We start from the raw sequence: 22,641 nt of genomic DNA, 5'->3' as shown, positions 1-22,641 counted from the left end.
GGGTATAACTTCTGTTCAGTGGAGTCAGACTCATATGAACTCACATTTTTAAGAGAGCTGAACTAACAAAATACCTTCAAATAGATCTAAGACAGCCTAGATTGCTCAATTTGCAAATTCCGACTGGGCCCCCAGCTTTCTGTGGGCAGGGAGGGGGAAGGCTGAGAAAGCCACTAAGTTGTAAACACAGGCCATTTCTTATATAAAAGTATGACCCATGGGGCCAAGTCAAGAGCCCAGAGGATGAAAATAAGAGCTATGGATAACAGTGAACTAGAAAGCCACTCCCAGGGAATATAATCAGGATCTAGTCAAGGATATCTCTGCTCCAAGAAAAGGGGGACCTGGCAACATGTACCCAGGTGGATTCCATAGCTGGTATGGGCCAGTGACTCCTTTGTACCTCTATTTTTAAATGGGAGTGTTTATTTACTGTAGCTATCTTTTCCTTGTATCACCACTGTTGGTTAGAGGGTGGTACAGATAACTTGTGTGGCAGATTGTATTTTTCCAAAGATGGTCACATCAATATATAGACTATCCCACATGCTATTCTCACAATGTGACATTGACAGCTCTCCATCAAGATGGTGGCATCCATGTTCTTTTCCCTTGAACTTGGGTGGACTTTTGTAACTGCCTCAACCAATAAAATGTCATGAAAGTGATGCTGCATGACTTCTGAGGCTAGGTCATGAACGGCAACAGAGCTTTCGCCTGGCACCCTCTCTCACGTGCTCTTGCTCTAGCTCTCTCTCTCCCCTTGCCCTTGCAATGTGGTGCTATGTTGTGAGGAAGCCCAGTCAATACAAAGAGGTTAGTGTGTGTGTTCTGGCTGACAACCCCAGACAGGCTCCTAGCCAACAGCTACAAGCCACACATGTGAGTGAACAAAGTCTTAAGATGCTGCCAGCCTTTACCTTCAGCTGAAAGGGCCTTCCGACTGAAGCCCCAGACACCATGGAACAGAGACAAACTATACTCTCTGATGTCCTGTCTGAAACAGAAGCCAAGGAGGTAATAAATGATTTTGTATTGTTTTAAGCCACTAAATATAGGGGTAACTTGTCACATGGCAATAGATAACTAATGCAAATTGCTTTACAGTTCATAAATCTCTGGAATAACAAGAAGCTACCTCTGGGTATGACTGTAGATGACAAAATCCTGAACTTTGAGCTGATGCTATAATTGGATGAAACTTTTGGGGTCTTGGGAGAGGTAAGTATATTTTGCCTATAGGAGGAACAGGAATCACAGGGACCAGAGGAAGCCAGTGCTATATTGTCATATTAATCACCAAAGATAAACGACACCTCTCTGTATCCATGCCCTTGGTTAATCCTCCGCTATATTGGCTGGGCTTGTCTGTGTGACTTGCTTTGGTCAAGGTGATGCAAGCCAAATCTTGAAAGTAGTTGCACTTCGGGGCTTGCCCTTTCTTGCTGCTGGGAACCCTAAGACCACCATGTGAAGAAGCATGGCCTTAGCTCCTAGAGCATGAAAAACTCACGGAGAGAGAGCCCAATTACCCCAGTCATTCCAATTGAGGCCCCAGAATTAGCCAGGCAAAGAAGGGGCATAGTCATGCAAGGCAGAGGGGACAGCATGAGCAAAGGCACAGAGTCACGAACCAGCAGGTTGTGTGCAGTTCTATCTTACTGTTGGGTCAAGTTTGAGAGATGGTATTGCAGTAGTGTCTTGGAGAGGTAGACAGGGACCAAGTCACAAAAAACGTTTTATGCTTTGTTTTCATTCTTTCTTCCTTAGGATCATTAGGGGTTTTAAGCAGGGGAGAGACATGATCTGTTAGCAGTTTAGAAAAATCACGTTGGTGGCAGGATGAAAGATGGATTAGAGAGTGAAAGGTGAGAGATATTAGGAGGTTGTGATAATGGTGTGGACAAGAAGTGATGAGTGGCTTAATTGGAGCAGTGGTAGAAGAAGTGGCAAGGAGAGGAAGAATAGAGGAAATATTTAGGAGGTAAACACAGCAGAACTTAAGGATGGATTGAATGTCAAGGTCGTGGGGAAAGACAGGCATCTAGGAGCATTCTCCGGTTTCTGGCTTCAGTAGAACTAGTACCAGTCACTGACAGAGGAAATACAGAAGGAATAATTAGGCCTTTTTTGGTTCTATTTCACTGAGGAGAGGTTGAGTTGAGTGTTGAGCATGTCAATTTCAGTTGCTTGTCAGACATCCGTGTAGAAATGTTTGGCTGGCAGTAGTGTATATAACCAGGCTAGAGTTTTAAATGCAGGAGTTGTAATCATATATGTGGAATTAAAGCAAGAACACATATAAGAGTACAGTGTATTGATTAAGAATATAGCTTTTGGAGTCAGCTAACTTGGATTCAAATCTCAGCCCCATCACAAATTATCCATTGTCATTGTGAACAGTCTTCATCTACAGAGATGGAGTAAATATAGATGGGGTTGTTGTGAGGATTAAACGAGGCAAGGTTTAGCATAGAATCTAAAATTAATAAGTTCTCAATAAATGATAGGTATTGTTACTAAATGACCAAGATATAACAAAGAAGTAGACCAAAAATATGGAGACAAGAAATGTCCAAAAGGCACATGAAAAGATGCTTGACATCACTAATCATCAGAGAAATGCAAATCTAAAGTACAATAAGATATCACCTCACACCCATTAGGAGAGCTAGAGGAAGGAAGGAAGGAAGGAAGGAAGGAAGGAAGGAAGGAAGGAAGGAAGGAAGAAAATAAGTGTTGGCAATGATGTGGAGAAATTGAAACCCTTGTGTACTGTTGATGGGATTGTAAAATGGCATAACCACCATGGAAAACAGTAGAGATCCTCAAGAAATTAAAAATACAATTACCATATGATCCAGCAATCCCACTTCTAGGTATATATCCAAAAAGTTTTGAAGTAGGGTCTCAAAGAGACATTTGCACACCCATGTTCATAGCAGTACTATTCATAATAGCCAAGAGGTAGAAGCAACCTAAGTGTCCATTAATGGTTGAATGGATAAAGAAAATGTGATATATACATATAACAGAATATTATTCACCCTTTAAAAGGGAAGAAACCATACCACATGCTACCACACATATGAACCTTGAAGTCATTATACTAAGTGAAACAAGCCAATCACAAAAAGACAAATACTCCTTGATTCCACTTATATCACTTATATAAGGTATCTGAAGTATTCCAATTCATAGAAACAGAAAGCAGAATGGTGGCTACCAGTGGCTGGGGGGAAGGGAGGAAAGGAGAACTGTTTAATGGGTATAGCGTTTCAGTTTTGCAAAATGAAAAAGTTCTGGAGATCTGTTGCATAACAATTTGAATATATGTAATACTACTGAACTGTACACTTAAAAATGGTTAAGATGGTAAATTTTATGTTATGCACTTTTAGCACAATAAAAAGATGCATGAAAGAACAGGGAGACAAAGTACAAATTCCCAACAAACCAAGTGCAGCCTCGGCTCTCAATGTATTTACCCGGGCGACCACTGTCTTGGCTGCCCAGACTGGATGTGGGCGTGGAGCGGGAAAGGTGTGAGTGAAGAGAAGAAACGAAAACTGCTTGCTGCGCCCCAGCCCCAAGTCCCCTGGGGGCTGACGTATGGCCATGGATCTGTACCTCAGCAACTGCTATAACACTGCCCAAGCCGCCGCCGCTAAGGCGGCTGCCAGCAGCCTAACTGCCGACAGGGAGCAGTGCGACTCCGTGAGTGGCGGCCAGTCGGTCCTCCTCCGGGATCCGGGGCTGGTCTCGGAAGGGAAGGAGGGCAGGCAGATGGAAGAGGGGGAGATCTCAGCAGAGGTGGGGATGGGTCTTTGACGCTTGGCTTCCGGCTCCCAGGCCCCCGGCAGTTAGTGCCTAGAGCTGCCTCTGGCCTGGATTAGCTCTGAACGGTGCTCAGAGATAGGGTTGGTGACCAGGGTAAACTGGGAGGCCTTCCAGGTTGTCAGCAGGATGGGTTCTTTCAACCCTGAGTGTGTGATTCTTTGGTTTATTTGGAGGTATTAGCCTATTGAAGTTTAAGTAGATTGGTCTAAACTAAAAGAATAGTTCTAGAAAAAAAGAAACTTTCTAATTATATCTGACAGAGCTCTCAAAAAAAACCCATTCCAGAGGTGGGAGCTGCTCATCTACTGAATCTTCCTCTTGGGGTCAAGCTGCCTACAAATTTAAGTGAAAAGGTAAACTAACTTTTAATAGTGCTGAAGTGATTTTCTTGACTGTTTTCAGCTTGCTATTAAACTTGAAACACTGCTATGATTCTGCTTTGAGTCAACTTCAATTTCACACACCAAGTGAAGTTAAAATGAGTTGAAGTGTTCAGTGTCTGAACCTCACTTTAATGATAGAAGCCCCCATGATATGCCTCAGCCACCCAATTCAGCTTTATCTCCAACCCAGAGCCTCAACTCTGAAAGGTCGGGGTCTTTTCTGCCTACCCACACGTACCATGTTAATTCCTACTTCTGTGCCTTTGTTCTTCTGGCTCCTGAAACCTGGCATGCACTCCTCCCCTTCCTGACCTTCAATTTGAGCCATCTTTCAAGAGCTACTATATGAAGCCTTTCCCCAGTGTCCCAACCCCCAATTGTCTCATTCTTCCTTAGGATTTACATTGCTCTTGGCCTGCACTCTCTCACTCAGCACTGAAAGTACTATTACTGGTTCAGAGTGCTGCACTCACATTGTTACACGTTTTAAGTCCTCTGCCTAACACTCCGCACACTGTCCTTAGCTTTAGGCCAAGCCTGAAGGAGGTTGAGAACTCTCTGGTTGAGTGTGTGCTTTGATCACAATAGCAAAAGGTTCTACAGGAATATTTATGACATCCTTACCCTTCCGCTCTCTAGAGTGTCATCAAGGATGAGTACAGGGCTCCTTGGTATTTCAGACATCTGTCTAATATATATGATTTTTTAAAGTTTTATTGCTGGAAAACAATATAATTTCTATTTTCAAACCCAATATGTTCTACCCGCTCCCATGAATTAGCATTCCTAAAACATACTCAAAGCCTATTTCACTACTAGCGATAACACTCCTTTTTACTTTGTAAATGTAGCCCTCTCTGTTGGTTTCTTCCTCAAATATCTTTTTTTTAAATATTTATTTATTTATTTTTGGCTGTGTTGGGTCTTCGTTTCTGTGCGAGGGCTTTCTCTAGTTGCGGCAAGAGGGGGCCACTCTTCATCGCAGTGCGCAGGCCTCTCACTGTCGCGGCCTCTCTTGTTGCGGAGCACAGGCTCCAGACGCGCAGGCTCAGTAGTTGTGGCTCACAGGCCTAGCTGCTCTGTGGCATGTGGGATCTTCCCAGACCAGGGCTCGAACTCGTGTCCCCTGCATTGGCAGGCAGATTCTCAACCACTGCGTCACCAGGGAAGCCCCCTCAAATATCTTTTATTTGCCATATTTATATTGTGTTATTCTGTTATTCACTTGTTAGCTACTTCTTATTTCCTGATTTTTTTCCATACTTAATTATACTGATTTGCTCTATATTATACTGATTCCCCCAAAACGTATGCATTTATTTTTTTACATATAAATTTATTTATTTTATTTATTGATTTTGGGCTGAGTTGGTCTTCGTTGTTGCGCGCCGGCTTTCTCTAGTTGCAGCGAGTGGGGGCTACTCTTCTTTGTGCTGCGCGGGCTTCTCATTGCAGTGGCTTCTCTTGTTGTGGAGCATGGGCTCTAGGCATGCAGGCTTCAGTAGTTGTGGCTCGTGGGCTCAGTAGTTGTGGCTCGCAGGCTCTAGAGCATAGGCTCAGTAGTTGTGGCGCACAGGCTTAGTTGCTCCGTGGCATGTGGGATCTTCCCGGACCAGGAATCAAACCCGTGTCCCCTGCATTGGCAGGCAGATTCTTAACCACTGCACCACCAGGGAAGCCCAAAACGTATGCATTTAATCATGGTCAGGTACTATATTCAACTCCTGTAAAGACTAACTTAGTGGGATCCTTCTTTGTCTTTTGGCAAGATCTCCTCAAGGAAGTAAGACTTTATATTTACACATTTAGTTGTTTTTTTTTTTCAACTTAACTTTACCCTCATGACCACCTTTTAAGGTGAAGCTATGACAGGTAGATGGTGGCAGAGTTTAGACCAGAACCACAGTCTCCTGATTTCTTAGGCCATGCTCCTTCACCTGACCTTGCTGCTTCCTGAACTGCAAACCACTTTAGCAGAGTGCTACAGAAATGTAATTTAAAGGTCTTTCATATTATTTTGAATGCAAGTGTAAGGGAAATTATAGTATTCTACTGTCTTCCTTTCAATAAGATTAAAATATAACAATGTAATGTACCTGTCTAGCTATTCATTAATCCAAACCTGACAACTCATTCTATTACTTCAACATTTTTAATTGGAGTATAGTTGATGTACAATATTATATGTTACAGGTGTACAACATAGTGATCCACAGTTTTTAAAGGTTATACTCCATTTATAGTTATTATAAAATACTGGCTATAGTCCTTCAACATTTGATAGTAAACTTATTCTCAAGTAATTTATCTATAAATTAATTTGCTTATTAGTATACTATACTTGAGTAGCACCTGTTCACAAACTCCTTAAATTGGTTTTACTGTAAAGTAAATAGTAAATACTTTGCCAATTAACCTTGCCACTTTGCTTTCAGGAAAAGATACCACCTTAAGTGAAAAGAACAATTTGCCTACTTTTAGAAGTCTGCCCTATGATCTCCCACCGGCAGGTAGTGACGACATAATAAATTCTTCTGTTCAGGGAAACCAATTATTTTGATTGACAATAGAAAGCTTACCCTGGCCATAATGAATGGATTTGTTCTTTCCTGATAGGTCAGTAGCCAAGGTTTGGTCAACACATGCCATCACCAACAAAAGTCAACATCTAAAAGAAGCAATAATCAACCCACTAACTGCAGCACTGTTTCAATTGCCATCACTGCTGATTGTTTCTCTTCTAGGAAAGATATGGGCTTCCTGTTTAGTTTCACTGTAAATTAAATCATTGCCCAGAAGGATGTCTTTCTTTGCCTTTTTAAGAAGACATTGGTAGTCAGGGAATCCAGCTTCCTTATATAGGTCCCTTGGGAGAGACAAGAGGCTGGCATCAATCAAGTAGTCAGAAACTTACAAAAGAAGCTTTTCAATGGAAAAACAAAGCTAGAACCCATCATGCCCCTTCCTGTCTGCTCCTCTGCTCATATTTAGTATCCTACCTACCTTACAGGAACATTTAGGGCCATATCTCAGTGTCCAGGAATGGGATTGAGGCTGAGGCTGCCACCTCCAGCCTAAAGTCAGCTCTGATAGAGAGGAAGAGAAAGGCATTAGATTTACCCAAATCAGCCTCACTTCAGATTCCCTCTGAAGGAGGGAGTATTCCCTCACTTCAGATTCTTCTTGCATGTTTTATTTTCAACAAACAGCCTAATCACTTCAACAAATTGAGGTTTAAAAGTGTGATTTCATTCATTTTACACATGTAGTACTTTTGAATCTGTGTGTTTGCAGCTTTATCAACCTTCTTATGACTTTAACCTGACTGATTCTTATTGTCAACTTTTGGAAACAAGCTATAAAAGCCTGCATGAGCCACATTTAAAAATATACTCTAGGCGAAAGGATATCCTGAGGAGATTAAAGAAAGGCGGCTATATCACCAGCAATAATAAGGTGAGTTGAATCCTGCTTCCTGTTAACCAGCAAAAACCTATGGACTTGATAGATGCTTGCTTCTGTACTTCACTGGGAGCCTGTGTCAACTTTTAATTGAGCAATAAAGAATACCTAACAGAAAACTCAATGAATTACTCAGTATTTGAGTAAAGAGAAATCAGGCGGCTGTTTCTAAATAAAATTGTTCCCACTTGATCTTTTTTCTTTGATAAAAGCAAAAGATAAGCACCAAATGATTTGAATATGTAAAGACATATACATACACATTTATTTATTTATGTATTTTCTCTCAGCTGTATTATTAGTGCCTTTCCTCTGGCTCTAAAAGTAATAATGGCACTGTATACCTGTCAAGGAATATTTCCTATACCCTTTGAGAAGACTAGAGACAAAATGGAAACCTAGCAGAATACAGCTTGATAGAATAAATTCTTCTGAAAGTTAACATCATTATTATACTGGTGTTTTAGTAACAAATTCATTAAGCATAGTAAATTCTTGATTATGATGTGAACCATATTATTGAAATAATATTATTTAGGTAGAAATTTCCTGGTGATAAACCACTATAGAGAGATATTGCCTTCCATATTATTACCAAAATATGCTATCACTACCCTTGATCCCAAAATTGTTACTAAAATGAATGTTCTTATGACTCTCTTCTCTGGAAAGTTTCATGATTGTTACAACTTTCTATTTATATATTTGGTTTTTGGTTTTTGTTTTTATAGGTTGTATGTACCTTGAAGGAATTGAATAAGTACAGGCAGTATCTCACCAGTTTAAAATTAGACTTTGAAAGAAACTATATAAGAGAACAAGTAAGTTAAACACTTAAATTTGTTTTATTTGAGGCCTGTAAGAAAGTTTTTATGTAGGTTGTAGAAAAAAGGTTTGGTCTTATACAGAATATTTTCTTATGATATCCTGACCTAGAAGCATTAAGGTAACAAATCAAAAAATATCTCTAAATATCTATGAGATAAAAATGAGACCTCTGCCTTTCACTTACAGAGGAATTTTCACTTATCTGGAGTGGAGCCACACTAGACTTAAATGCAGGTTAATTAACCATTTGTAAACTACAGGAAGTTTACCAAGCCCTAAACATAAGAAGGCATATCAAAGGACAGGGTTATTTCTGGCCAATATAAAAACTTTTAATTCTTTTTTCTCTCTCAGAAAATGATTGAAAAACAAGTAAATAAGTTGTATGAAACCAAGAGAGCCTGTGACAATTATGACAATACACAGTTCCAAAGACTGGCTGTTACAGGAAAGTATACAAACAACTCCAGACCAAGAGCTGTTAATAAAGCAGAGGTATGACCAAAGTTAATGCATTTTTTTGCGGACATATTGTGGACCCCAGAAAGTTGTAAAAGTACTAGAAATAATTGAAAGCAGAATGAAAAAAGTTTTAGACACTATTTAATCTCCTGTAGTCTTCAATGTGGAGAGAAAGGAAAGGAGATTAAGAGGTAACAGGGATTGGGAACCTTGGTACCATGGCTAGGGAGGAAAGTTTCTACCTGAGAAACTGGAGTCACTAGGGAGCCCAAGAGGTAAGACAAACTGATATTTGAAGAACAATTCCAAAGTACAGATTCCTGACCTTGGGAAACCCAAGTCCATAGTAACAGAGGAAAGAAGGTGTCATTAGCACATTTCAAACTTAAGTTTAAGGAAATTACTGCAAGATCAAAAAGAGAGAGTTGCCGTAACTTCATCTGATGATAATATAAACAGGTGTTATTCCCCAACCAACTGTGTATGTTCATTCAGCTATTACCCACACACATTTAATGTTACCATTCAGCGGCCAAGCCCATGCCCCAGGAGGCAAAGTGATGAATTATATATAGTTCCTCCTCTTTCTCCTTTATCAGGGATGGGGGCCAGTTCTCCATCACCTGGCTCTTATATTTCATGGATTCATGTCATGATATGCCAGAATATATACTGATTCACCAGAGTGGCAGGCTAGTAGTCTACAGACCTCTCTATACATGAGAGGTTGTTCAAGAACTTGGGAATTACAGAGAGGCCAGTACCCACTTATTTTTTAAAGGAAATTCAAATCTACTTGTTTTTTGAAGTCAGTGCTTAAGTTGATTTCAGCTGTCTTTGGAAACTCATGTTCCCAGAACTCCTGAGTTATGACTAATCCCCGTGTAAAATGCTTTTAATCACTCTGTTCTATATTTTGCCATTGTCCCAGCCACAACAACAGAGTCTGATAAAATTAGTACATCATGGTGAGTTGGTGGATCTGACTAGCTTAAAAGTCCCTGAAAATCTCTATGTTTCCTGTAGTTCAAGAAATAAAAAGCAACCCAGAAGGTGGTTTGGGAATGTCAGAATAGATAATACCATCATAAGGGAAACACCCAATTTATCTTCACTTATATTTACACTTTTACTTAGATATTTAGATATGATTAGTAGGGAATTAAACAAGCTTGAACACATGGCAGAAAAGCAGAACATACTCCAGATAAAGGAAGAAGAAAGAGGACATTGGGACCACATTCTAAGAAAACTTAGTCTCCGTAGATAAATTGAAGAGGTGAGAAACACCAAATTTTAAATGTTGATGGGAAAATTGTGCATGATTGTTTTATTTATAAACATTTTTAACAGTCCCACCATATTACCTGAAGTTATTTCAAGTCTAAAAGGTAAACCACTGTTTATAATTTTTTTAAATAATAAACTGCTATTAATCTTGTATCACTGTTATAACAGACAAGTTTTTAGTTAATACAGTGAGACTGATACCACACATTATATATCCATCACAGTACAGTCACACTTCATCTGCTCTTAAAGTTTTAGAATTTAACTCTAGTGAAAAATAACCATGCCTGTATTCTCACTCCTCAACATTCAGACAAGGCTACTTGTTTAGGTTCTCTGTCAAAATACATTTAAGGTCAACAGATCACATATGATAACCCCCCAAATCCATAAGAGAAAGTCCCCTTGCCAGCATCTTTTCAGATCCATCTTTGGAGCCGGGCTTATGTTTGAATTGTTTCCAGTAACAAAATAATTTCCTTCCTTTTGCCATTCTGTTGCATCCACCAATATATTCTGAATAAAAAAGCAGTAAGATAAGCCCATTCTAAAGCCAATGTAAGATTTTCATTATGGTTGTCCAAGTTTCTGTAAGGCCCTTGATTTGACCTAATTCACCTACTGACAAAGACAAAACAAAACAAAAAAAGATTATGAAAGAGAACCCCTGCTGACTACCATGACATTGTGCTCCTTAGGAATGGAAAACAAAAGAAATGTTACTTCTGGGCTTCCCTGGTGGCACAGTGGTTGAGAGTCCGCCTGCTAATGCAGGGAACACGGGTTTGTGCCCTGGTCCGGGAGGATCCCACGTGCCACGGAGCGGCTGGGCCCGTGAGCCATGGCCGCTGAGCCTGCGCGTCTGGAGCCTGTGCTCCGCAACGGGAGAGGCCACAACAGTGAGAGGCCCGCGTACCGCAAAAACAAAAACAAACAAACGAAAGAAAAAGAAAATGTTACTTCTAACAAAGATTGGAGAAGAAGTAAAAAGAGAAGCAAGAGTTGAGGAACAACATAGAAAAGTCAAAGAAGAAGCTCACCAGAAGGTAGAGTGAGCTTTGACCAATAATTTGGGCTATTTTGAGGACAGGCTTTTGCCAATTTTGATATTTTAAAGTGTGAATTTTCAGAAGTGGCCTAAACTCACAAGGATATCTATTGATGGAGAGAGCGAGTCTGGTCTGAACCTGGACTTCAAGGGCTGGTCTGAAATGCGACCAGTCTCCAGAAAGTAGGAAATGAGTTAAATTAGATCTAGTTATTAAAATATATTCTTCATGCTGGACAACAAAAGGAAACTTACCCTTATTACCTTCCTAGCCTTGTACTTTTTGTGACTTTAGAAATCTCAAGACAGGAATGAGGGCTCCCTTCAAATGTACCATCATATTTGAAGTATTTGTTTTGCATTTCCAGTGGCAAGTTGATATTAAATTTTTAAACATAAAAATTATGCACCACAACTACAGAGCCCATGCACTCTGGAGCCCACGCACCACAATCAGAGAGAGAAAACCCACACACCACAATGAGAGAGAAGCTCACACACCACAACGAAGAGCCTGAGCACCAAAATGAAATTGAGCTATTTGTAATGAGGTGGATAGACCTAGAGTCTGTCATACAGAGTGAAGTAAGTCAGAAAGAGAAAGACAAATACTGTATGCTAACACATATATATGGAATTTAAGGGAAAAAATGTCATGAAGAACCTAGGGGTAAGACAGGAATAAAGACACAGACCTACTAGAGAACGGGCTTGAGGATATGGGGAGGGGGAAGGGTAAGCTGTGACAAAGCGAGAGAGTGGCATGGACATATATACACTACCAAACGTAAAATAGATAGCTAGTGGGAAGCAGCCGTATAGCACAGGAAGATCAGCTCGGTGCTTTGTGACCGCCTGGAGGGGTGGGATAGGGAGGGTGGGAGGGAGGGAGATGCAAGAGGGAAGAGATATGGGAACATATGTATATGTATAACTGATTCACTTTGTTATAAAGCAGAAACTAACACACCATTGTAAAGCAATTATACTCCAATAAAGATGTAAAAAACATATACATATTTTAAAAAAATGTCTCCAGACATGTCCAAATTCCATTATCCCCTGGGATACAAAATTGCCTCCCATTGAGACCCACTACCTATCCTCTCTAATTCCTCCCCACAACCCCATATACAGATTAGGCTATGGCTCCCTCCTGTTGGGCATGAAAGGATAAATAGTATCTATCTTGAATAACTTTGTCATCAGCACTATTAAAAATAAATATTATTGTGTTTTTTTAAGCTTCTTATCCAAAGGTCAAGGAAATGAGTATCACTGCCGGTCACCAGAAATTACACCAAGGACAAAAACGTAATTGTAATATTATGATTAGAAATACTAAAATAGTAATTTGTGTAAAGACTGGATTTGGTACTGATTGCTTCTGCTTATAAGATGGATAAATCCTCTGTCCTCTGTTATAAATGATGGATTTTGAGTAATGCTTACCAACAATGCTACAGCCGCTCTTGCGGTCCTAATTACTCAGTTGGAGTCACTGTCTCCACACGCCTCTGAACAGGACAGCCCACGTTTTGCAGCTGACAACTCTGCAAGCCCAGTGCAGAGCCCTGCCCCTCCACACACAGCCCCTGCTCCTGATCTCATTTCTGTACTTTTCCATTCCCAAAAAGATCCCAAAGCATTTTTTTATGCTGTGCTTCACTGACTACTGCCACCACAGCTCCCATACCTTGCTCAGCACTTCTGCCTCCTAGGGAAGCTCATTGGTTTCACCTGGAGCATCATCCTTGCAAATTGCTCACTGGAGGTGCTTGCTACTGATGTTTCTGAAGCCTATGGCCCTAAAGACCCCGTGAGGATCAAGACCTGGACCAGTGCTTTCTCTCAAAACCCTGTCCTTCCTTAGGCTTTGGACTTTTCAGGCCTGAAGTAACTTGTCACTTTACTAGCAGCAGAAGTATTTCATTCTGCCACATATTTTTCTGCAGCAGTGGAGTGTGCAATCAGTGTCACCACTCTTTTTTTTTTTTTTTTGCGGTACGCGGGCCTCTCACTGTCGTGGCCTCTCCCGTTGCGGAGCACAGGCTCCGGATGCGCAGGCTCAGCGGCCATGGCTCACGGGCCCAGCCGCTCCGCGGCATGTGGGATCTTCCCGGACCGGGGCACGAACCTGTGTCCCCTGCATCGGCAGGCGGACTCTCAACCACTGCACCACCAGGGAAGCCCCAGTGTCACCACTCTTATTCCCGTGTTCCTTTTAGAACTGCCCAACTGAGTAGTAGCTGTTGCCATTTTAACATTTCAACCTACTTCTTGAGTTGGCTTCTTTAGCACATGTAGGGCTAGCACTATTTGCTGGATCTAAGTGCCTTCCTTCCTTTTGTTTTCTGGCTCAGTCATTGATTTTTCTAACATACTCCTCTAGATTCTGCCTTTGTGGGGTCCCCAAAATGGCTCAGACCTTCAGAGAGCCTCCCCACTTTTCTGCTTCTTTCCCAAAGATGTTGGCTGGGGCAAGAGGTGTGGCTTATGTTCTTACTCCTTTAAGTGTTAGCAGTATGGGCATCACCAGGGCGCTTATTAGAAATGCAGATTCTCAGGCCACACCCCAGACCTACTGAGTCAGAATCTGCATTTTCATAAGATCCCCAGTGTATTATATGCACATTAAATTTTGGGAAACACTGGCTTCCATGACCTCATGGAGGTGGAATAAAGTAAGGGGGCTTGGATGACTTCTTTGTCCTCTGCCTTCTCTGGTCTTCAGAGAGATGCCCTTATCTCCACTGAGATAGTGCTTGGCCTGTTGTCATTCACAGCTGATTTGGCCATCACTGCCATGACTCATGGTCTAGTCTTGCTGGGCTTAGTAGAATCCTCTGGCTTTCCCATTCCACCTCAGTTCTGGCTGGCTGCTCCACTAACAGTCGGGATGGAGCCCTCTTACCCCCAGCCTAGTGACTCCCCATGGCAAGCTTCCCAGCTAGACTCTCAGCCCTTTCTGGGCCATGTGTATACCACATGGGAACCAAGAGTGGCTTAAGAAAGCAAAACCTCAAGGGCAAATAGGGAGAGGTTGGTAAAAGGGTACAAATTTTCAGCTATAAGATGAATAAGCTCTGAGGAGCCGGTGTATAACATGGCAACTATAGTTGAAAACACTGTTTTGTATAATTAAAATTTGCTAAGAGAGTAGAACTTAAATGTTTTCAACAACAACAACGAATGTAAATATGTGAGGTGATGGTGTGCTAATTAACTAAATGGGGGGAATCCTTTCACAGTATACATATATATCAAATCACCACAATGTATACTTTAACTATCTTACAATTTTATGTCAGTTGTAAGATAGTTAAAGCAAAACTTCAGAGAGAGCCTTGCTCTGCCTGACCACACTGTATTGCAACGTTTCTGGGTCATGCCCCAGGTGAGGAGGAGGCGGCAGGGGTGGGGGTAGCCAAAGAAATCTCTTTCTAGAGTCCAAAACAGGGAGCAGAGCAATAGCTCTTCTTTTCTCTCCATATTAACCTCAGTTATCTGAAGCACCAAGGCCCAAATGTGAAGCCCCATCTTTGCTCTCCAGCCTCTCCCACCACCTTTCCATTTTCCCACCATCTCTGAGCTGCTAAAGGAGTGGACTTTTTCCCCCTAACTTTCCTTAAGTCATATCCCTTCTTTCTGAGCCCAGATAACTGTTATTGGTGGGCTTAGGGTATCTCCAGTACACTAAAGGAGAATTTTCTAAGTATTCCAGGCTCTTCCTACACAGAAAAGAAGATAAAATTTAGGGAAATTCTTGAGACAATTGCATGGCTTGCAGGTCATACTGTCTTGGCTGTGTCATCATATTTTGGGATGACAGGTGCTGAATATTACCTGGGTGTTTATCGTGGCATTCCTCCTGTTAAAAATTCTAACCTCCCCTCCCCTAGTTCCACCCCCAGGCAGGTGGATGCCTCTGGAAGACTAGGGTAGAGGTCTTGTACTTAGAGAGTCAAAAATGAAAAAAATAATATACAATTTTAAAAATAGCCCTGTTGCATAATGGCTGTTTCGCATCTGTCAAGCCCCAAAAGTGAGCACAGCAAAAGATGGTCTCCAGACCTACATGTAGAAGGCATGATCACTGTAAAAAGTGTAAAATATAGAAAAACATGCAATATATGTAATGTGACAACCGAATAAACTTGGGCAAAAGGCATGAACAACCATTTTACTGAAGACATACAGATGGCAAATAAGCACACAAAAAGCTGTTTAACATTATTAGTCATTAGGGAAATATAAACCAAACCACAGTGAGATAACATTATACACCCTGTAAAATGTCTAGAATTTAAGTAACTGACCATACCAAGTATTTGCAAGGACGTGAAGCAACTAGAACTCTCTGACATTGCAGGTGGGAATGTAAAATGGTACAACCACTGTGGAAAACATTTTGGCAGCCTGAGTTAAACTTACATCTACCACATGATTCACTCATTCCACTCCTAGGTATGTGCCCACAAGAAATGAAAATATATGTCCACATAAAGACTTGTACATCAATGACCATAGCAACATTATTCATAATAGCCAAAAAACTGGAAACAACCCAAATGTCCTTCAGCAGGCAAATGGATAAACTGTACTGCATCCATACCATGGGATACTACTCAGTAACAAAAAGGAAAAAACTATTAATACAGGCAACAATATTGATGAATCTCAAAATAATTATGCTGAATGAAGGAAGCCAGATCACCCCCCCAAAAAAATGATTAGTTCATCCTGTTTGATTCCATTTATAGCAAACTCTAGAAAATGCAAACTAATTTATAGTGAAACAGATCAGTGATTTCCTGGGGGACAGGAGTAGAGAGAGGGATGAACTATAAGGGGGCACAAGGAAACTTTTGGGGGTGATGTAAATGTTTATCTTGATTGTGGTGATGGTTTCATAGGTTTATATACATGTCAAAACTGAACAAATGGTACATTTTAAATATGTTCAGTTTATTGTACTTCAATTATAATTCAATAAAGTTTAAAAATTAAATGATTTCTCTTTCATTTGCTATAGGACCATCTCACCATTTGTATAGTTCTGTAAATATTCCTGAAGAAACATCACCCTCATTATCTTCTCCTCATGATGTACAGAGTAACACAACAGAACAAAAGGTAGAAAGCTGTATGTCTCGGGTGCTTTGTATTGATCATTTATTTATCTGGTTAACTTTCCTGTCTATGGGATAGCCCCTTCACTGGCATGGTACTGATTGGTTAGAAATAATGGGGTTCTACACAGGTCTGGACCCTCTCCTTGGTAGAGAAGGTTCTGAGTCAGCTTCATGCTAAATGTACCATGTAGTTGAGCAGAAACTAACAAATATTCGATGATGATGATGATGATGATAGCTAACATTTATTGAGAACCTGCTGTGGGCCAGGTCCAGTGCTAAGCTAGAAGGAAGGAAAAGGGGGGAAAGTAGGTGACATAGGATACAAAGATGGAAAAGACATCATCACTGCTCTTGAGGACTCATCTTCCAGGGATCAGGCACACATAAACAGAAGTCCTTACAGTCAAAGGAGAGAAGAGTTTTGATTTGTACAAAATGTAGAAGCACATAAGATTTAGAGAATAGTCCTGCCAAGAGAAATCTAAAAATGCTTTATAAAAGGAGGGCTTAATTGAATTAGGTCTTGAAACATGAGTGGGAAGTTTCCAGATGAGTAGATGTGAGGATATGGTGAGGCCGTATTACAGACAGGCTTAAAGTGTTAAGTGAAGGCGTGAAAGTTCAAGCCAGCAAAACCATGGCACAGGAGGAAAGCAGACTAAAAAGGTAGGTTGAAGGCAGAACTTAGTATACCTTGCTGAGGTATGAATTTATTCTCTCAGTAGTAGGGAGCCGATGCAGGTTTTTGAGTAGGGGTGTGAAATAAGAATGATTTGGGTTTAAAAAGATAAGCTGGTTGCAGTGTGTGATATAGATACATAGAGAAAAGAGATTAGAAGCAAGATAGTTTTGAGTCTATTGGGATAGTCCAGATAAAAGTGATAAAGGCCCAAACTAAAGCAGTGACAATGAGGGTAAACAAGAGGCCACAGACTTAAGATATTTCAGAATCAGACTATGTCAGGATTTGGTGACTCAATAGATGAGTAGAACCAGAGAAAGGGAGACGACAATGATGATGACGATTATTTAATTTTTGTGTATGGGTTTTCTGTGCTCCCATAGTGCTGAGGCTTACCTCTAACTCAGAACTCATTATACTCCATCATATTTGTCTGTCCTTTCTACTGGATGATAAACTTCTTGAGGTCGGGAATTATGTACCTTATTTCAGTTCCAAGCCGTGTACTCAATAAGCATCAGATTGGATTAAACTAGCCTTATCTGAAATAAACGGAACAATTCTAAGCTTTCTGGAATGGAGCACTGGATGGATTGTTAGGCCTTTAACCAGAATATGGAAGACAGAGAAGTAGCAAGTTTGGAAAGATGGGAGTACCTGAGTACATGATAAGCTTCATTTTAAACTAGTTAAGTTTAGGTACCTGTAAAAGATATCCAGTAAGAGGTTAATAATAGATATTAGCATTGAGACCAGAGCTTAGGAGAGAAGTAGGGGATGAGGGGAAAGGGGAGATACTGTATTAATTTGATTGCTCTAGAGTCAGCAAAAGTCTCTTTTAGAAGGCTGAGTACTAATTAATTTTTTGTCTTGAATGTTAAACCATACAGAAAGATAGAGAAACAATTAAGACATCATATCCTTTAAATGATGGAGGTAAGAAAATGAACAATATTTGCAATTGCTCTGATATCTTCCAGTTAGTTTTATCATATAGTTTTCCAAGTTATGCTTTTTACCCTGATTATAAAATCTATGATTAATTTGATAAAGGAAGATATAAAAATTATTCATGATTGTAAATATTAGTATCACACATTTTTGAGTGATTGCTGGGTGAATAGGCCCTTTGGAATTGGCAAAGAAAGCATGGGGAAGTTAGACCCTCTGCTGTGGCTGCCTATATAAATTCCCAACATACTGCCATTAGGGAGTCCTAGTACAGAGAATTCTCCCCATGAAGGTCTCTACCCTCTAATGCCATTTTTCTCCCCAGACATAAAAATACATCCTGTTTCCCATCTCCCAGGACTGGACTAGAGGTTAGCTAAGTCTTTGTTAGTCTCTGCAAAAGATTCCCACGCATATCCTGCACACTCACCAAGAGCACTAGGACATCTCCACCTGGGCAGCCCACAAGCACCTCAGATCCAATATGTGTAAAACCAAATTCATCATCTTCTAGTCACCCCCAAACCCGTTCTCTGATTCTCTTAATTTTATTCAGGCACAAGACCTGAGTCATCTTTGACTCTTTCCTACTGCTCATATCCTACATCCAAAAGTTGCCACCTTCTGTCCAATCCACCACCTTAAATTCTCTCATAATCTTCCCTTCCTTTCCATTCGTGCTACGCATGCCCTTAAGTACTGCAATAATTTGCCTCCAATCTCTTCTTCCTCTTAATCTATCCTACATTTTGCTGTGAATGTAATCTTCCTGAAATACAGCTTTGGACATATAATTCCTCGACCAAAAAGTCCTCGGTGGTTCCCCCTTGCCTACTGAATGAAGTGCAAAACAGTTCATTCTAGGGCAGGGGAGTGGTGGGAGATTTAGCTGGCAAAGTAATTTAGGGCCAGAAGTTAGGGAGTTCAGGCTTGTCCCTGATGGCAGTGGTGGGCCACTGGAAGCTGGTAAGCAGGGGACTTCAAAAAAAGGCCTTTTATACTTAGAGATACTGCCTTAACTTCCATAAATAAATACATCGTTGACTATGGTAATTCTAGACATTATGGCAGCCCAACAAGGAGAACTATATCATTTTTTCTTATTTAAAGGTACCTCTTCTTTCCCCCAGAAATTACAAGTACTTCACTTCAAACTCCAGGTGTTTCTGCAAAAACAGCAAATGTCTATAGACACTCTCTACAGGATACTTCAAAACAAGAGGCAAGTAACATTTCTTTTGTCCCAGATACAGACAGAACAAATGAAATATGAAATTATGATTAAGATTGGCATAACACAGTTTCATGTATTAAATGACAATTCAGAACAGCCTTATTCCCTGAAATTAACCACCCTATAGTAAGATTTTATAAAAATTGAAATGTGAACCCACAGGAATAATCCTGTGCTACTTCAGACTTCCACCACTCATGGTTATCAGTTATGTTAGTGTTGCCATACTCTAAGTGTAGGGAATATCAGTAACAAGCTGTAAGCTAACAAAAGAAAAATGGTGAGCCTGAGAGTTTAAATGTGTTAAATAGATCCAAAATTTGAATATTTGTCTCAATTCTTAATAGAGATTTACCAGAAACAACTTGAGTGTTCCCACTTAGCCCTTAGGTTACAGTCTTCCTAAATGATGAGCTTCAAGAGCTTCAAGGTCCATACCTATGCCCTGCAGAAGAATCAACATATTGGGCTTTTGTGAATCATTTCTCTTCTAGTGCTGATGGGTTGTGCAGAGACAGCCATACTGCCTCGCCCTATCCCCTTTGTGACCAGTGATCACTCATCTGATGGCGGGAAGGTGGCCACAGACATTCAGGGTACCTGGTCACAACATATATTACCTCTGTGGGTTGCCAATTTGTCATTCATTATAAGAATCAAATGCACCTCCTTGGCTCCGTTAGCACTGCATTAACTGGCTCACCTGTTCTAAAAAGTTAACATATTTTGCCATATTCTGTGTTAAATGCATAGAAAGTGACAGACCCATTTATATATCTCTTCAAATGTAGCATGTTAGCCACAATATGCTTCTCTATATAAACACATATTTATAAAACACCTGCTGTGTCCAGGGCACTGTGCTAGTGTGCTAACATCCATAATCTGTATGCTTAGTACCTGATTAAAGAATCTTAGCTACTTTAAGATAGTTTAGTAGTTGCACATCAGGAATTAATAACTTCTTTCACTAGCCTCACTATACAGTCAGAAAAAAAGTATTCTCTGAGTGTAGCATGGACGGCAAACTTAGTACTACATATGTTATCAAAAAAAAACCCAATAAACGAATTTAGACCATCTGTTTTTAAAGAAGGCTTTAAAATACATTGGACAATATGCATAAATCAAATGGTCACAAATACCTAATTTATTTTGAGAAATAGCATGACCACTTTTATTACAATAGAATCCAATGCTAGTTTCCAGCTTATTTCACCCATCCCATCAGTGTCAGGAAATGTACTTCTGGTGGCTTGTGTTCAGCTCTCAGGCCTGGAAAACAAATAAAGTCTACTCTGTTGGATTTATCTTCCTGTATAATTACCTAAGCAGGTAGAGCTCTTGGCCAAATCAAAGAGTCACATCCCTTGTGTGCAGAAAACCTGCTCTGTGCTTTCCAGCTCTCTCAAAACATTTTCCCTATAGTTAACTTTCTTTAAAAACCACACATACTCTTTTTAGCTATTCAGCTGATTACCTTCCATGCTGATCAGTGCATTCCTCAGTTAGTTAATTTTAGTATATTAATGAATTCTATAAGCCTTTGAATTCTGTAAGTAATGTACGTAATGTAAACCAAATGAAACATGTGTATATTATAAATGGACTTTTTAAATCACTTTATTAAATTTCTGTGAGAAATAGATGATGTTCAAATTCTTTGAAAACTCATTTGAGGATTTTCTTTGTTTTTTCTTGTGGCATGTATAGGTGACATATGCTGATGTGAATGGGGAAAAGGCCAAGAAATCAAGCTTAAACTATGAGTCAGCTAAACATTAACAATAACTATTAAGGAAATCCTGCAATCCATTAATGCATTCATTCAACTAACATTTATTGAGCTTTTGCTACATGCCATGCACTATGCTAATTATTGAACACATGAAGTAGAGAAGCCATGGTCCCTATCCTGGATTTTACAGTTTAGTGTAGAGCAGTCATGCCAGTAATCACAATCCAATATAATAAGTGCAATAAAGGAGGTATATAAACAAAGTCCACTCTCCATAGGGAAGCCAAGGAAGCTTTTACAGAAGGTGCCACAATTGAGCTGAGACATGAAGGATGAGAAAGAATTTTCTAAGCAGACAAATGGAAAGAGAACCTTCCAGGAGAAGGGAATACATCTACCAAGATATATACATTAGAGCATAGTGGGTTTGTGGAAATAGTTTTTTTTCAGAATTGCTTTAACTAAAAGTTCAAGTTAGAGAATTACAGATGAAGCTTGACTGGTAGATAAGGGTTAGATCATTAAGATTCTGGTAAGCTGTGCCAGGAAATCTACCTTTTATCCTGTTATCGAAGGGCAACTATTGAAGAATATTCGCAGGAGCATAATATGGTCAGACTTTGCCTTTTCTGCTCAAACATAGAAAACAAACATACGGTTACCAAAGGGGAGAGTGGGGGGGGGATAAATTAGGAGTTTGGGATTAACAGGTACACACTATTATATATAAAATAAATAAAATACAAGGACCTACTACATAGCACAGGGAACTATATTCAATATCTTGTAATAACCTATAACGGAAAAGAATCTGAATCACTTTCCTGTACACCTGTAACACAACATTGTAAATTAACTAGACTTCAAAAAATGACCAAAAAAAAGAAAGAAAAAAAAGAATTTGCCTTTTTTAAAAAAGGAAAGTGGAAGTAGACGTGAAGAGACTGGAGGCAATGAAACAATAAAAATAACAGTTAGCATATTGAACACTTACTATGTACCAGGAACTATACTAAACTATATTCTCTCATTTAACCCTCCCAAAAATAAAAGTATTTTTATCTAACATTTTACACATAAGTAAACTAAGTCTCAGAGTGGTAAATTATCATGCCCAAGATTTCACATAATATGTGGCAAAGCCAGGGTTTTAACCTAGGTCTATCTTACTCAACCAATCCTAACTGCAATACCATACTGCCCCTTATTACAATTAAGAGGCTATTACAATAGTGAAGGCTAGAAATGAGTCCTGAACAAAGTCAGTGGCAGTGAGGATGAAGAGCTGGGCACAGATTGGACTCAGACTAAGAGGGCCAAATGGATGAGATTTGGTTACTGATTGAATATGGGGGAAGAGTGAATTGAAGACAACTCCCAGATTTCTAGTCTGAGCAACTTAATGGATAGTGAATAGTGGTGCCATTCAGTTGACAGGCAATACATTAAGATGAACAAGTTTGGAAGAGAAAAAATAAGTTCAGCTTTGAATATGTTGAGTTTGAGATGCCTGAGGGCATCCAAATGGGACATCTAAGTGGAATAGTCAAGGGGGCAGTTGTAGATATTGGTCTGGGATGCATGG

The 22,641-nt window shown here is 40.0% G+C and overlaps 1 protein-coding gene across 1 annotated transcript in view; it reads left to right on the top strand.

The window, feature by feature from the left end:
- The first annotated feature begins 3,618 nt into the window (after positions 1-3,618).
- LOC114905884 (fibrous sheath-interacting protein 2-like) overlaps positions 3,619-22,641 on the top strand; it is a 58,343-nt gene continuing 39,320 nt past the window's right edge. The window contains 8 exon segments of the mRNA XM_029240227.1: positions 3,619-3,813; positions 7,518-7,679; positions 8,417-8,506; positions 8,868-8,945; positions 8,947-9,008; positions 10,113-10,254; positions 10,964-10,979; positions 11,217-11,311. Of these exon segments, the coding sequence (XP_029096060.1) occupies positions 3,619-3,813; positions 7,518-7,679; positions 8,417-8,506; positions 8,868-8,945; positions 8,947-9,008; positions 10,113-10,254; positions 10,964-10,979; positions 11,217-11,311 (840 nt within the window).

This window comes from Monodon monoceros, unplaced genomic scaffold (assembly GCF_005190385.1).
Source record: "Monodon monoceros isolate NGI ecotype Baffin Bay Population unplaced genomic scaffold, NGI_Narwhal_1 Super_Scaffold_22, whole genome shotgun sequence".
Taxonomy (NCBI): domain Eukaryota; kingdom Metazoa; phylum Chordata; class Mammalia; order Artiodactyla; family Monodontidae; genus Monodon; species Monodon monoceros.
This window is presented reverse-complemented; position numbering and strand designations above follow the sequence as displayed.